Genomic DNA, 15,555 nt, shown 5'->3' on the forward strand with positions numbered 1-15,555 from the left:
GCTGCTGTGAGTTTTGCTTGTTTAGCTTGATTAACTGTCACACAACATCACATTATTCACATGAATCCTTTGGCCTGCAAGATAAAACACTTATTTTTTTTTATTTTTCATTTTATTTTGGAAGATGAAAGTCAGAATAACACAGATTGTAAACGAGTCCACGGAGAGTTGAAGGTTTCACACTGAGTTTTTTTTGAATTAATGAGGACGGATCAAGGCCAGAATTCAAAACAAAATAAACTAAAGATACAACACTTTAGTGAAGATCTTGTAGACGAAGACTCTGCTCCTGGTCTGAACGAATAAAAAATATGTGATTCAATGGATTCCTCTCTGAATTAAAACGTGCGTGTGTGTTTGAGTGTTTCTGCGGTTAAGACCTTGAAATAATGAATGAATTAAAAAATAAATCTTCTTCATAGAGCGACAGCAGCAGGGAAAAAAAATAACCTCTTACTCCGTCGATCTGAGGAGAGAAATCGTTTTTTGTCATCAGCAGAATGCGATTCATCCGAGAGGTCGTCAAGTGTCAAAGACATTTCCTCAGATTGGATGGATTATCATTTAGACAGAAAGAAGGAGAGAGAGGGAACGTCAGGCTGCATTCATCCACTTCCTACAAAACACTCAGTACAACACAAACAGAAATGTCAAAGATGAAAACACTCTCCGGTTTGTTGTCAGCTGTTTAAAAAAGACGGAGAGATGTCGCTCCAGAATAAAGACGTGAAACTGTCCTTCAGGCCGTGAAAAGGAAAGAAAAAAAAAAAAAAACACGTGTCATTCTGAAAAGTTTGAGTTTGACTTGTGGGTTTGTTCACGTGGACTCACATGTTCAACCTGTGGTCGTGTTTCCCTGCAGCTGCCATGAGCCTCGGAGCGGACCACGTCACAGGAAGTTGTTCATCAGGTTGAACACGGAGACGGAGACGGACAGATGGGTCAAAGGTCAGAGGTTAAACCTGAGTTAAGTGTTGATCACCTCAGCACTTCCTGTCTGACCACGAACGACCACGTTGTGTTGTGTTGTGTGTTTGTATCGTTTAATCAAATGCACAAGAGGTCAGTCTAGAAAAGCAGCTGTTTGGTTGTCCGTGACCTCCCTGATCAACACTGTTGCATGATGGGATATCATGCAGGTCCGGTCGTGTGCGTTCAGACATTTCAGACTATTAAAAGTTTTGTAGAAAATCAGCTGCATATTTCTCAGAGCAAGTTGTGTTAGTTTTGGTGAAATAACCCTTTATTATTGGTTTTTATGGGATATAAATGCTTATTATACAGCATAATACAGCAAGTCTGTATTGATATTGATCATCAATAGTTAAAGATGTGCAACTCAATAAAACTCAGTTATGATTAGATTAGACTAAATGTCATCACACACTGTCACTGTTAAACATCAAACAGCAATATTTTATCAATATCAGTGTGTTATTTTAGTTTTCTACATTTTCAGAGTGAAAAATGTAAACAAAGGAGCAGCTGCAAAAGAACAGGAAACCCAGGAGACTTGAGCTCTCAGCGAACTGACCAAGGTATCAGACAAGATATTTACCATTTACACGCTGTGAGTTTCCAAAGGGGTGGCTATATCTATACTAACTTTTCCTTTTCTGTCATTTTGAAAATGGAAAAGATGAAAATGAATATATATGTATATGTTAAATGTAAAGGGAATGTGTCATCTGTAACTTTATGCCTTATGGAGATCATTTCATCTTCCGTTTGTTTAACTGTTCACATTAACAGACATTTGCATGACACTGTAGATATATACAGTATATGTAACATATACAATGTACTCATAATTAAAGCAGAAGTAAGCGGCTAATATAAGTCTTAAATAGTTCTATCTTCCGACAGCAATCACTTATATAGAGTGTTTGGTCTGAAACACGGGTCTGTCAGTCACTCTGCTCTGCTGTAAGCCGAGGAGAAAACTTTCCTTGTATCCTACAACCTTTATCCAATGAGGAGAGAGAACGGCATAAAGGGGCGGTCCTCTCTGTGTGTGCAGCCAAGGGATGCGCGTGAATACTTCTGCTTTAATGCTACATATTCATATTTATTTCATGGCCCTACCTCATTGTTTATTTGAACTACTTACCATTGTACAGTACAGTCCAGCCATTGAACACTGTATTATTCTTTAAGTCATTGTTTAGTTGCTGCCTTGTTCTGTCCGTCTTTTTGTGCATAAGTATAAACAGTAACGTTAAACCAGAGTCAGACTCCTTGTGTGCAGCAACATGAAGCTGATTCTGATTCTGAAAAACACACTGCAAAAACTCAAAATCTTACCAAGAATATTTGTATTGTTTCTTGTCAAACTGTCTCTATTTTAGTCAAAACTAATCTCTTTCCACTTAAAATAAGACTCATCACCTAAAAATGAACTTGTTTTTAGACAGTTTTCCTTGTTTCAAACAAATTTTCAATTGAAATAAGTAGAAAAATCTGCCAGTCAAAGCAAGTGTTTTGTGCTTGTAATTAGAAAGAAAAACTTGATCCACAATCAGATTTTCTTCTACTTATTTCAAGTGAAAATATGCTTGAAAACAAGCTACTTTTTAAATGTGATGAGTCTTATTTTAAGTATAATTAAATTTGTTTTGACTAAAAATGACATTTTGACTAGAAATAAGACAAACATTCTTGGTAAGATTTTGAGTTTTTGCAGTGCACAAACTTGACGTCTGATTGTCGGTCAAAGAAGGTTAAATATAAGAAAAGCTGTTGCTGTGATCTGCAGGCTCATGTTTGCATCCTGTCCCCCCCTCCCTCCCTCACTCCCTCCTGCACGCTGGTCCTGGATCTGCCCGGGTTAATTGAAACCTCAAAGCGGAGCGAAAAGAGCTGCATGCACGGTGAAGAAAACCCGCCCTTCCTCCGAGCGGCTCCACACATTCCAGTCTGATTGGCTGAGCTGCTGGCCCCGAGCCCAGAGGGTTGTCTCTATAAAAACTCCCCATGTGCTGAAAGCCAGAGTCAGACAGCAACAAAAAACCCCTAAGAGCAGCAGGAACCGAGAGACACTCACTCACGCTTTTTTTTATTACCAAGGAACTTGACTCTTTATCTGAGGAACTGCAGCCGGGAAAATGTGTAAAGGATTAGCAGCTTTACCCCAAACCTGCCTGGAAAGGTGAGACCTGCATCACCGCTGCACCTGTCTGTCCTGTCACGGCTCAACGCTGCTGCTGCTGCTGCTTTACTCTGCCTCGGAAAAACTTTACATATACTGCATATTTCAAACCTTTTTAAGATCAAAACACAAATTGTAAACTGCAAAAACTGCAATATTTGTCTTATTTCTTGTAAAAATGTCTCATTTCTAGTCAAAACTAAACTCTTTCCACTTAGAATAAGACTCATCACCTAAAAATGAACTTGTTTTTAGATCATTTTCATTTGTTTCAAACTAATTTTCATTTGAAATAAGTAGAAAAATCTGCCAGTGAAAGCAAGTTTTTTGTTCTAGTAATAAGAACGAAAAACTTGCTCCACTGTCAGATTTTTCTACTTATTTCAAGTGAAAATATGCTTGAAAGAAGTAAAAAGTGTCTAAAGACTAGTTGCTTTTTAATGTGATGAGTCTTAGAAATAAGACAAATATTCTTGAAAGGATTTTGAGTTTTTGCAGTAAAGATGTTTGGAAATCCTTTTTTAAACCTCAATGACAATGTTTCATGTGTTAAAGTAGATTTTTATGTGAACTTGGATGTTTTATTTTACAATAGTTGATTCTCAAAAGTATTATAAAGTTGCTTGAGTTGCTCAAACCTGAGTCAGAAAAGTTTCTAGGCACAACAACAATATTTAAAGTTTTTTGTTGTTTTAAATTTGGTTCAAAAATCAAGAAAAGATAAGATTTTAAAGGTTTTGTTAACACAAAAACATCTAATGCAACATTTTAACACGGTGCTCAGCTCACGTAACTGGATGAGCTGGAAAAAAACAACAATAATTTCATATTTTCTAATGCAGTTTGCCGTCTAATGAGCTGATGAATTCAACCTGAGTGTCATCACATTAAGCTTATGTTTTCCTCCCTCTTCCTCTGCTCTCCTTGTTTCCAGGGCCAAGGAGATCAAGTTGAAGTTGGGAGTTTTGCTGCAGAAGCCAGAAAATGCGATCGACCTCATCATCCCCTACCCGGAGAAGACCGAGAAGAAGCCGGAGAAGCTGCAGAAGTGAGTCAGGCTGAATGTTTGTTTTTGTTTTTTTAACCTGAATCAGTCTCTTGGTTTGATTTGTTCTGGCTTTTGTTGGACGGTGTGTGACTTTATATCTCAGTTTAACCTTCGTTTAAACCTCTTAACACTGCAAAAACTCTAAATCTTACCAAGAATATTTGTCTTATTTCTAGTCAAAATGTCATTTCTAGTCAAAGCAAATCTCATTCTGCTTAAAATAAGACCCATCACATTAAAAAGTAGCTTGTTTTTAGACACTTTACTTTACTTCTTTCAAGCATATTTTCACTTGAAATAAGTAGAAAAATATGATAGTGGAGCAAGTTTTTCTTTCTTGTTACTAGCACAAAGAACTTGCTTTCACTGGCAGATTGTTCTACTTATTTCAATTAAAAAATTGTTAGAAACAAGTGAAAATGGTCTAAAAACAAGTACATTTTTAGGTGATGAGTCTTATTTTAAGTGAAACAAGTTTAGTTTTGACTAGAAATGAGACATTTTGACAAGAAATAAGACAAATATTCATGGAAAGATTTAGAGTTTTTGCAGTGTATTCTAAGAATCAGCTTGAAAAATGTGTTCAGAATAAGGTTCAGATCTTATCAGGAGGCTGTGGAGTAGAGGAGCCGTAACTCCTCCGTCATAAAACTTTTAACAAACTTTTAAGAAATCTTATCTCCTCCTTTAAATCATCCACCGTCTGCTCCCAGTGTTCCCACGATGCCTCTGACACATCCACATCCCCAGATGCACTGAGCTCTTTATTCTCAGTGGACGTTTTCCAGAAGCCGAGATCAAACAGGGAGACAGGCAGCTCAGCCTCCGATCCTACATCACACACAGCACATGTGTGTGTGTGTGTGTGTGTTTCTGAATATTTATAGCTTCGTTTGTTTGAAGCTTTTCAGCGACGGTGACGTAGACGACGATCGCTTCGTCCAACCTCGGCTCCGACCAATGTTTGTTAATGATAAAAGAAAGTTGTGGATTGTAAATTAGAAATAAAAGACCCATTTATGGTCTGAGGGAGGGAGGTTTTACATCAACAGCTTCACTGCAAAAACTCTACATCTTACCAAGAATATTTGTCTTATTTCTAGTCAAATCAAATATCCCTATACCTAAAATATGTATATTTATACATATACATACATAGTTATACATAAAAAAGTAGCTTGTTTTTAACTTATTTCAAGCATATTTTCACTTGAAGTAAGTAGAAAAATCTGATAGTGGAGCAAGTTTTTCTTTCTTATTACAAGCACAAAAAAATTTTCAAGTGAAAATGTGTTTGAAACAAGTGGAAATGATCTAAAAACAAGTTAATTTTTAGATGATGAGTCTTATTTTAAGTGGAAAGAGATTCGTTTTGACAAGAAATGAGACAAATATTCTTGGAAAGATTTTGATTTTTTTTGCAGTGTTTGTTTTAAACCCTTTCCAAGAAATAGAGAGAGAACTGGAGCTTCGGAGCTAATATAGTTTAGTTTATTGTTTACTTGTTGCAGACTTTTGCACAACTTTAAGTCACACCAGAGGTAGCAGACAGCTCATCTGCATCTGGAATCCCTGGACAAGCAAACAAAAGGCATTTTTAGACAAAATAAAACATGACAATACGTTAGAAAAACAAGGACCAGAGCCACAAATACAATCTGACCCATTCAAAGACAGTGGATATAAATAACACACAGTCTTGTCACAGCCAAAACCCCACGCTGCTCCCAAACCGAGTGAAATGTAAAGGTTTTTTTTATCCAAAATGAAAAGTAAACCATGTGTGTGTGAATGAAACGTGTTGTATTTTGTCGATCACAGGCCGGCTCCTGAGGAGGCGGCTCAGTGGCGCGAGGGTCTGGACCGAGTCCTGAGCAACAACTGTACGTCTACCTCACTCTCACACACACACAGACACACAGACACACACACACATGTGTATACCATGTACTGTGAATTTACATTGATTTACATTGATTATCCCAGCATAAATGATAATGCACCTGCCTGACCTTCACTGTTACGCAACTAAAAACTGTCTCGAGTCCTGAGACGACCTATAAAAGTTCAACATCACGGGGTTTTCAGGTTGAATGTAGTTTCTACTTTACTTTATGCATCAATCATGCATTCTTGAGCCACCTGTCGTGTTTTAAAATAAACATCCTAACACGTATCATGCAGCTGAATATCTTCTCCCTTCACCTCAGCAGCTCTTTTAAAAATAGACAGACTGATAGAGACTCAGTTGTTTCCCCGTGACTGAGGTTGAGCCTCCTTGTTAAAAAATCCCCAAAATAGGCAACAACAACCTTTATAAACACGACCAAATCACTCTGCACTCCGAGCTCTGTCTGCTGCGTTGTTGTAATGAAACAGAGAAGCATCGTCATTATTATTGTTTCAGACGTTGGTTATGCAACAGCTGGAGGGGAAACACTGACTGACTGTTTACACAGGTACAGCACCGACAGGGCACAGTTTCCACTGAGTGTTAGGTTCTTAATATATTATCTATACCACTAAAATGATGAGTTGATTAAAGGGATAGTTCAACATTTTGGCAAATTGGCCCATTGCCATAATCCCTATAGTCATAGCAGTAGGTTCGTTACCTTTAATTGTCAGTGCAAGCTATTTTTAGAACGGCGGAGCAGAGCCGCGAGCTGCTCAGAGCTACGCTACGGAGGCTCATTATGGGATTTCTTGGTTTCCCTCATCAAACTCATCAAATACACAATCCAACAACTCCAAAATGCTCTGGTGGACAAGTTGTGACCTGCACATTCACCACGCTATGAGATAATAACAGAACGTTACCAGACAGAGTTGTTTTAGAGGGAAATTCATGCAAAACCGCTGATGCATGTTGCCTTCAGGGACAGTTTTTCATCAATCAGTCTCTGAATTTCCCTCTAAAACAACTCTGTCTCGTAACGTTCTGTTATTATCTCATAGCGTGGTGAATATGCAGGTCACAACTTGTCGACCAGAGCGTTTTGTTGTTGAGTTGTTGGATTGTGTATTTGATGAGTTTGATGAGGGAAACCAAGAAATCCCATGAGCCTCCGCAGCTCGCGGCTCTGCTCCACCATTCTAAAAATAGCTTGCACCGACAATTAAAGGTAACAAACCTACTGCTAAGATTATAGGGATTATGGCAATTGGCCAATTTGCCAAAATGTTGAACTATCCCTTTAAATTATACAGTAAACCTAGTATAATATTTATTAGTGCATGTAAAAAAAATATATTCTGTCTTCTTCTGTAACTAAACTTCACTCGTCGTGTTTTTGTGGCCTGTTTCTTTTCTCCTCCATCTGCAGCAGGAGATCAGGTGACACTACATTAACACAGTGTGAACCACTGTTTACTTGACAAAGTGCACACACACACACACACACTGACACACACACACACACACACACACACATACACACATACACACAGAGCTGACAACCAGCAGGACTCATGATTAACGCTAATGGTTAACGGCGTTGAGTGCAGAACACGTAAACTCTTCCTGCTAACGAGTCGTTTACTTTGTCGTCGGCACAAAACCAAAACGTTAGCACTGCATGTTGAGCAGAGACTCAGTGGGTGGCGGCACATGGAGATGTATGCTGCTCCTCATGCCTGCGTGTGTGTGTGTGTGTCAGATTATAGAGGTTATGTGTGTTATGGTAACATCTCCAGGGGAGGGGAAAGAAAACTAAACGATCCCGTCGATGTTGATTTATTTATTCATGGTGCGGCTGCTGCAAACTGCTGCTACGGCATTGATTTATCTACATGTAATTTTGCATTAGCATTATTCTTTATGACTTCTTCTTGTTCTTCTTCCTTGTTAATTCCCATGGGACATTGACTTATTACCTGTCAGATGAAGAGCTCCACCTCCACTTTCCTTTCCACTTTCCACTTGTCACTAAGTTGCATAATGCATGGTAGTGTTATGTATTATGCAACAACAAGAAAAACCCATAACGCACGGCTCTGTGCTCCATCCTCTGCACTGGTGGTAAATATAAATTAATTTCATATTAAATTGGATGTCAGTGCAGGTTTTAATTAAAGGAATTTTTCAGTGTTTATCATCATCGCAGCTAATTAAAATGAAACAAAACAATTTAAACCGATGTGAAGTTTTGGTCGAACCCTGATGATGTGGACGCTCTGCTGCAGCCCCAATACACAAACAGCTTGTCATTAACGGGTGTGCGTGAGTGCATGGGTGCGTGCTTCTCTGTTTTTTGTGTGTCCTTGCACTGAAGGTCTTCGAAAAAAAAAAAAAAAAAAACAGCAGCTTGATTGCGACTCGGTGCTATTCTGAACTAAAGCAGCCATTTAGATGCCAGATAAAAGAGCCAGCGGCCAGAGCAGAGAGCTTATCATGAGCAGCACATGCTCAGTCAGACAATGGGACCTTTTCACTGCTATTGTGTTAAATTACAATGAGTGGGTGTTTATACAGCTACATTTGGATGTTTTTACTTTTTCTTTCCATTTTTTGACATTTTCCAAAAGGATGTTTTTTTGTTTTGTTTTTTGTTCGATTAAATTTTGTCGTATTTTTTCATTTCTATAATCACTGTTGTGTTAAAGGTCCCGTATTCAAACTTGTTCCTGTGTTTTCTTTCACTTGTTGATCCCAAACGATGATATGTTTGTAGTTTCAAGAACAAAAAAGATGACTTCACTTCTCTCTGGACTTGTAGTAACAACAGGTCGGTGTCAGCCAATCAGGCTGTGAGCCTCTCTTCTGATTGGCTGACTGTTTTTTTTTTTTCTGAGTGATCCAATACAAAAAAGAGCAGATTTTAATTTTAAGAATAAAACACTCAGAGAAACCAAATCCTGCAAGTTGTTAGATGGATGATTCGGTCCAGGTTGTGAGGGGGCGGGGCTTGGTTGTGACATCACAAAGTGACAGGAAGTCCTGACGGCTGGTTTTAAGGCTCAGTTTCTGAATACAGGCTGTGTGCATTTCTCTGTGGACTGAGGCTTTGATACTTTCACAGTATTAATATAGAACCTAGAGCTGCTTTATAATCACACTACACATGGACATCTACATTTATACTGTATGGAGCTTTAACACAAACATCTACCTTTAGACTTTAATATATACAGTATTAATATAGAACCTAGAGCTGCTTTTATTATCAAAAAACAATGTCACTGTATAAAATATGAGCTCTTTAATGACGTTACTGCAGCTACACACTGACAACACATTTCTTTACCTCATTGCACTTTTCTGCATTTACACCACAGACAGACCACTGTGTATCGTCACCGTTTTATAATGTTAATTGTTCTTTTCCTTCGGTTCGCTTCTGTAAATCAGCTAATAAAAGGCTTTTAGACGTGAATGTGTTTAAAGTAATGTCTTCTTGTTGGCATTCGCGGCGCGTCGTAAATGTTCCGCAAATGGCTTTGTTCAAACACGACAGGTCTGTTATGAAAAGAGCCACAACACTCAACGTGATGTTTGACATTTAGTGTGAGAGCAGAGGAGATTTCTTATCATTTCATCTTTTATTACACAGAGTATAAATGAAAAACACTCTTGTTTGTGACACACGCTGAAGTGCTGCCTCTGCTCAGAAACCTTCCGCTGGATGATCACAACAGTTGGATGGAAGCAGTTCATTTAGAGAGGCAGACAGATGGTCTGACGCTAATTGAGGTTTTTCTCGTTAGCCGCATTTAAAGCAAAATGAAAACTGTCATTGCGACTCAAATGGAGAGGTGACTCACCATCTTCTAATTATCTATTCATCCCTCTATCTGTTCTGTTCATCTCTTTATCCCCCACCCCGCCTCGCCTCCCTCTATCTCCCTCTCTCTCTCCGACAGATGGTCTGTCTGCTTTCCGCAGCTTCCTGCAGTCCGAGTTCAGCGACGAGAACGTCGAGTTCTGGATGGCCTGCGAGGACTTCAAGAAGACCAAGAACCCCGTCAAGATGGCCGCCAAGGCCAAGAAGATCTATGAGGACTTCATCCAGTCTGAGGGACCCAAAGAGGTCAGCAACACCTCAAACCTCCAACCTCCTCTTTCTTTAAAAGGATAGTTCAACATTTTGGCAAATTGGCCCATTGCCATAATCCCTATAGTCATAGCAGTAGGTTTGTTACCTTTAATTGTTGGTGCAAGCTATTTTTAGAACGGCGGAGCAGAGCCGTGAGCTGCTCAGAGCTACGCTACAGAGGCTCATGGGATTTCTTGGTTTCCCTCATCAAACTCATCAAATACACAATCCAACAACTCCACAACGCTCTGGTGGACAAGTTGTGACCTGCACATTCACCATGCTATGAGATAATAACACAACGTTACCAGACAGAGTTGTTTTAGAGGGAAATTCATGCAAGAAAGCAGTAACGTTGTGTAACTATGGGAGCTATGTAAGTCCCGTCTCTTTTCCTCTGTTTCACTAACCCTCCTCTCCTCCATGTGCATTTGTTTTCAACGAACTGGCAAGAAATCAATCCATGGAGCGGTGGATTACGTTAATTATCATATATGATGTTACGACGTGTAGATTTGTTGCTGGGACACCGGGTCGGAGGCTCTAAATTTACAATGTTGGTTTGGCAGAGAGCTTTCATTCTCCCTGGAACAAGTTACAAGTCATTGATTTAACCAGCACTAGGACTTTATTTCAATCAGTCGAGATCAAATCTGTTTCTAAATATAGACTTGTACATGCTCAATCCGTAATTATGTCTTGATAGTGCGCTGATGAAGTGAACTTTAAAGTGTTTAAAAAAAAAAAAAAAAAAAAAGCCTAAGCGTTGGAGACAAACCTGGTGGAAACTGTTAAGAGTCTTTATCTACTCGTTGAAACACAGACGTGCTTGAGTGTAAACAGATGAGATTACACACCAGGACTCTGCACGCCAGTGAACAGCACAGGCATGAGAACATACACCAGAAACACACACACACACACACACATCTACATCTCCTTGACTTGTCTTGTTACGAAGCGAAGAAACAGTGCAACATTTACTGGAAATGCAGTCATTCCCTCTCTCTCTCTCTCTTGCCTGGGATGAGGCGTGGGATGAAATGACTGATGAATGTTTGTACGGTAAATAAACAGTTATGTAATGTTCGCTGCCACCTGCAAACGCTTATCTCGCATCTCCAGAGTGACTCGTACTCTACGGCTGCTGCAGCGGTTAAATGCAGCCTGACGCCGTCGGTTTATTGTAATGAACAAAGTACAAACACTTACACACAGAGACTGGATGCACTGGTAGCCGTGGGAATACAAGGAGGTATTTCTCAGTTTGCCTCACGGCTAACGTTAGCATTAACAGATGTTTACTGGATGTGAGTCCTTGTTTTCTATTATTGACCTCATTTTTATTAAGAGTCAGAAAATAGTTGAATTCTCTGGAAGGACGGTGGATTTTGTCGCTCCTGCTTGTTTTCTTTCGGCTAACTACTTTTCCATTGAAGTAAACAAGTAAAGCTCTTTCCCCTCAATGTAATTCACATCAGAATTTGCATTCAGTTGTTATCAGTCAGCTGTAAACATCTTTGTCCTTTCCTTGGAAGACTCGGTCGTCTGGTTTGCAGGATGTGATGCTGACTGTTGTACTGTCAGACTAAACAGAACAATCATTACTAAAATTAGATGCTGATGACCCATCACTTAAAGGTTTAGAAATCAGGGACAATGCACAACCAACACTAAGGAACTTTTCAACCTTCATATGATATTTTCATAACTTTTGTGATGGTACTGTACATGGACTTATAACAGGTTGAATGACACCTCTGTCATGGCCTGAGGGGGTCTGTATCATTATGGTCTGTATCGCCTTCACCCGGCTCTCACTTAAGTTTCACTTTTACTTTCGCGAGTCACGACGAGGAGGGAGCAGGCAATGCGGCACCTTTCCGTCGGATTGTGTATGTGTGTTTACTGAGAAATGATCCGCTGGAAACAGAAACTTAGTTCGGAAGTCTTCTGTTAATTTCCATGCACCAGTCTTCCTTCAGGCAAAACACTACCGCTTTGGGCCACTGACGCCGACAAACTCAACCAAAATTGAAAGTTCTTATGTACTGCTTTAATAAAAACACTTAAACAAATGTAAACATGCCAGAATTATCCAAAAGGCTATTTTACATCTGTTGTCCCTGGACTGATGTTAAAAGTCAGCCTAAAAGAGAATAAAATGATTTAGCTGCCTGTCAACATACAAATAATACATTTAATGATTAGAAAGCTAAATCTGAATAGTGAAGTCCATACATACACAAACTAACATAAACTCAATTCAAACAGCAGACAAAATACATAATCTTCCTCTTCATCTTCCTCTTCCCCACCCAGGTGAACATTGACCACGCCACCAAGGACGTGACCCTGAGGAACCTGGTCGAGCTGTCCCCCGTGACCTTCGACCTGGCCCAGAAGAGGATCTACGCCCTGATGGAGAAGGACTCCTTCGGCCGCTTCCTGCGCTCCGAGCAGTACCAGGAGCTGCTGGTCAACTAAGCAGCAAATCTGAGGAGCTGCTTGGGGGGTCGGGGAGGGTTGATGGGGGGGTTGGTGGGGAGGTTTCAAACCGCAGTTAGTCTTCATGACAATATTCGGAAACGACTACTAATTTTTTAAAATTCTAATATTTCTAATAAATAAACGATTGTGTATGAGAGCTCGAGAACCGAAGATCTTTATTTTACAAAAGGCCCCCCAAAAAAAAAAAAAGAGGGCAGAAAAATTGATTTGAAAAAGAAAAATTGCAAAAAAAAGGGAACGACTGCCTTTTGAAAAAGCCCCACCTCCCCATCAAACACACACACACACACACACGTTCGTGAACTTCTATCAAAGTGAAGACCGTCAGTCAGACAAGAATTAACAATCTGAAACTTCACAAAAAGTTGACGCACCACACTCAAACCTTGAATTAAGTCAATTAAATCAATGACTAATCCAACTAATTAGTTCCTTAACTTGCAAAGTATTGATGACATCATCCCCCAGACTGTGTGCATCAAGCTGTTGTGGCTTTAACAGATCAGACAGGAACTTATACTGGTTATGAGTAACTCAGACATCGTCATGTTGTCTTCACCTTCAACAAACGATCTGGACAAATTCAAATCAGAAAGAAAACAGCAGGAACATTTACGACGAGCCTTAATGTAGCGCAACATTTTGACTTTTCACCCAGCTCACCTACACCTGAGAAACGACGGTGCCTTAAAGTGAAACTGAAACAGATGGTGGAATGTTTGTTTACCGGTCAAGTCAACCAAAAATGAACCAAATTAAAAATATGACGAATCGTGCTTTGTGATTTTTCTCAGGAAGTTATGAAACACAGTCGGCTGTTTTTTTGTTTTTTTTTAAATGAACAGATCCTTTTGAACCAAATATTGTATCATGTTAAACAAAATGAACCCATAATTTAACATTTCATTGCTAAAGATGACGTAACTCTTCCCTTTTTCTTTTCTTTTTTGGTCTCTTCTCTCACACACATGGACGGCAATTTTTGGATTTTCACCCAAAAAAATGAAAAAAGCGACCCAGCCGTTCTGGTTGCGAGGCGTCCTGTGAGAACAGTGCTGACTAGTTGGCTCGGTGGTCGAGGCTCCTTGGCTGGCGACCACTTCACTGCAAGTTGCTAAGATGGGAAACTCAAGTAGGAGGGAATCTGAGAAACAGAGGGTGAACAGAGCTGAAGCTTTTATACAAAGAAAGGTTTTTTTCCCTTGTGATTATACAGTACCACAGTTATTCCTTAAAAAAAAACAAAAAATAAAACTGATTGGGAATACATGGGAAACTGAACTTACAGGTTGGTTTTGAGCACGACACACATTGACAATACTTTAAAAGTTTAAAGATCAGAGTTAAGGACGTAGCAACACTGCAAAAATACTCACACTTGATAAGTTCAATATTAAATGTACTTTTCTTGTTATTACCAGGTTAACACTTCACGACTTATTATCTCCTAATACTAAAGAAAAAACAACTGTATCCAGACACTGGTATTTTACTTATAGCTGAGACACAGGCTGATGTGACAGTGGAGTTGGAGATGGGTGTGCAATGTTTAAGTGTTTTAAAAATATATACGTTTAGTTTTAATGTAGCAGCCATGAAGTGATTATATTTACTCTTTAATGCTTTTTTTTTTTTTACATTTACACAAAAGCATATGTGTGTTTCAACCCAAACAGTAATACTATCTAGATATTCAGCATTTTCTAAGTCCTTATTGTTCTCATCATGATTCGCCAATAATCAATAGCTGGAAAAATCTGATATGAAAGGTGAGGAGGTCAAGAGGTGACATGTTTCTCAACATATCAATTGGGTTATATTGATTGTTTAAGAAAAAAAAAAAAACATTATCTTCTAATCCAAGGGTTTGCTCTGACACAGATTGGCCAGTCTGGTGTCTGAACCTACAACCCAGACAGTCAGTCAATCAATCAATCAATAATCAATAAGGGCTTTAGCAGTGCTGAGTATGCATTATTCCATGTAGCCTTGCATGTATGTTTTGGAGTTAACCACATAAAAAATATATATATGCATACGATTTCCTGAAGATGTATTTATTTTTACGTGTAAATATCAACTATTTACAAGTAAACTGTGCCTATAAGTTATTCTTTAATTCTTTTGAATGGAGAGCTGGTAAAGGACTCAGCTCCGAGTCCCTTCTCTGTTATAAAAAGAGAAAACAAAAAACATCTGACTTTCAATTGTCACTTTGTTTTGTTTTTTTTGTTGTTTTTTCTCCATTAGATATAAACTTCATATTGTGTTCAAACGAAGCAAAAACATGGATCAATGCAGCAGCTGAAAATTTAAATATTTCAAATCTTGTCCCTTTTTTTTGTTGTTGTTCATAACTAATTACTTAGAGAAATAATCTGCTAATCAATCTCACTGGCTAAAGGTCTTTAGCTTTGTGGTTAGCAACATGCTGATGCTGCTGATGTTCATCCTTATTTGGCAAAGCTGCTTTGAAAGTGAAAGTTATTTTACTCTGAGCTGCAGCAAATCATATTTTTAGTAAATCATGCTACAGTTGAAACCACTCTGTAATAAAAAACAAACAAACATAAAAAACACAAATTATATTGCATAATGTGAAATAAAATCAGTTTATTGTAAAGCAAAAAGTCCCGACTACAAGCGAAGTGAAACCCAGTGGCTCGTGGGAAAGTTTTAAACCATGCACATCAGCTGAACTGCTTCTGTATACAGTCACTGATTAAGTATACCCATGGTGATTTTTGAGTCACGATGTGTCTCCATGACGACGCTGTATAGCTGTGTGAGCACAGATACTTTAAAGAAGTGGT

The 15,555-nt window shown here is 38.9% G+C and overlaps 1 protein-coding gene across 1 annotated transcript; it reads left to right on the forward strand.

Annotated features, from left to right (window-relative positions):
- The first annotated feature begins 2,898 nt into the window (after nucleotides 1-2,898).
- On the forward strand, nucleotides 2,899-14,778 carry LOC146989176 (regulator of G protein signaling 5-like). The gene is made up of 5 exons (XM_085775173.1): nucleotides 2,899-3,148; nucleotides 4,083-4,196; nucleotides 6,018-6,079; nucleotides 10,059-10,225; nucleotides 12,554-14,778. The coding sequence occupies exons 1-5, from the start codon at nucleotides 3,105-3,107 to the stop codon at nucleotides 12,716-12,718; spliced, it is 552 nt and encodes a 183-aa protein (XP_085631299.1). The 5' UTR covers nucleotides 2,899-3,104; the 3' UTR covers nucleotides 12,719-14,778.
- Nucleotides 14,779-15,555: the final 777 nt, after the last annotated feature.

The sequence above is a fragment of the Trachurus japonicus genome, chromosome 4, assembly GCF_045865225.1.
Source record: "Trachurus japonicus isolate A0001 chromosome 4, Traja_1.0".
In the NCBI taxonomy this organism is placed as follows: Eukaryota; Metazoa; Chordata; class Actinopteri; order Carangiformes; family Carangidae; genus Trachurus; species Trachurus japonicus.

What these genes read in the sequence shown, in the direction of transcription:
- LOC146989176 (XM_085775173.1), top strand. Translation starts at nt 3,105, where the DNA reads ATGTGTAAAGGATTAGCAGCTTTACCCCAAACCTGCCTGGAAAG. An exon ending in CCCCAAACCTGCCTGGAAAG is followed by an intron (nt 3,149 to 4,082) that starts GTGAGACCTGCA and finishes CCTTGTTTCCAG; the next exon opens with GGCCAAGGAGATCAAGTTGA. An exon ending in CCGAGTCCTGAGCAACAACT is followed by an intron (nt 6,080 to 10,058) that starts GTACGTCTACCT and finishes TCTCTCCGACAG; the next exon opens with ATGGTCTGTCTGCTTTCCGC.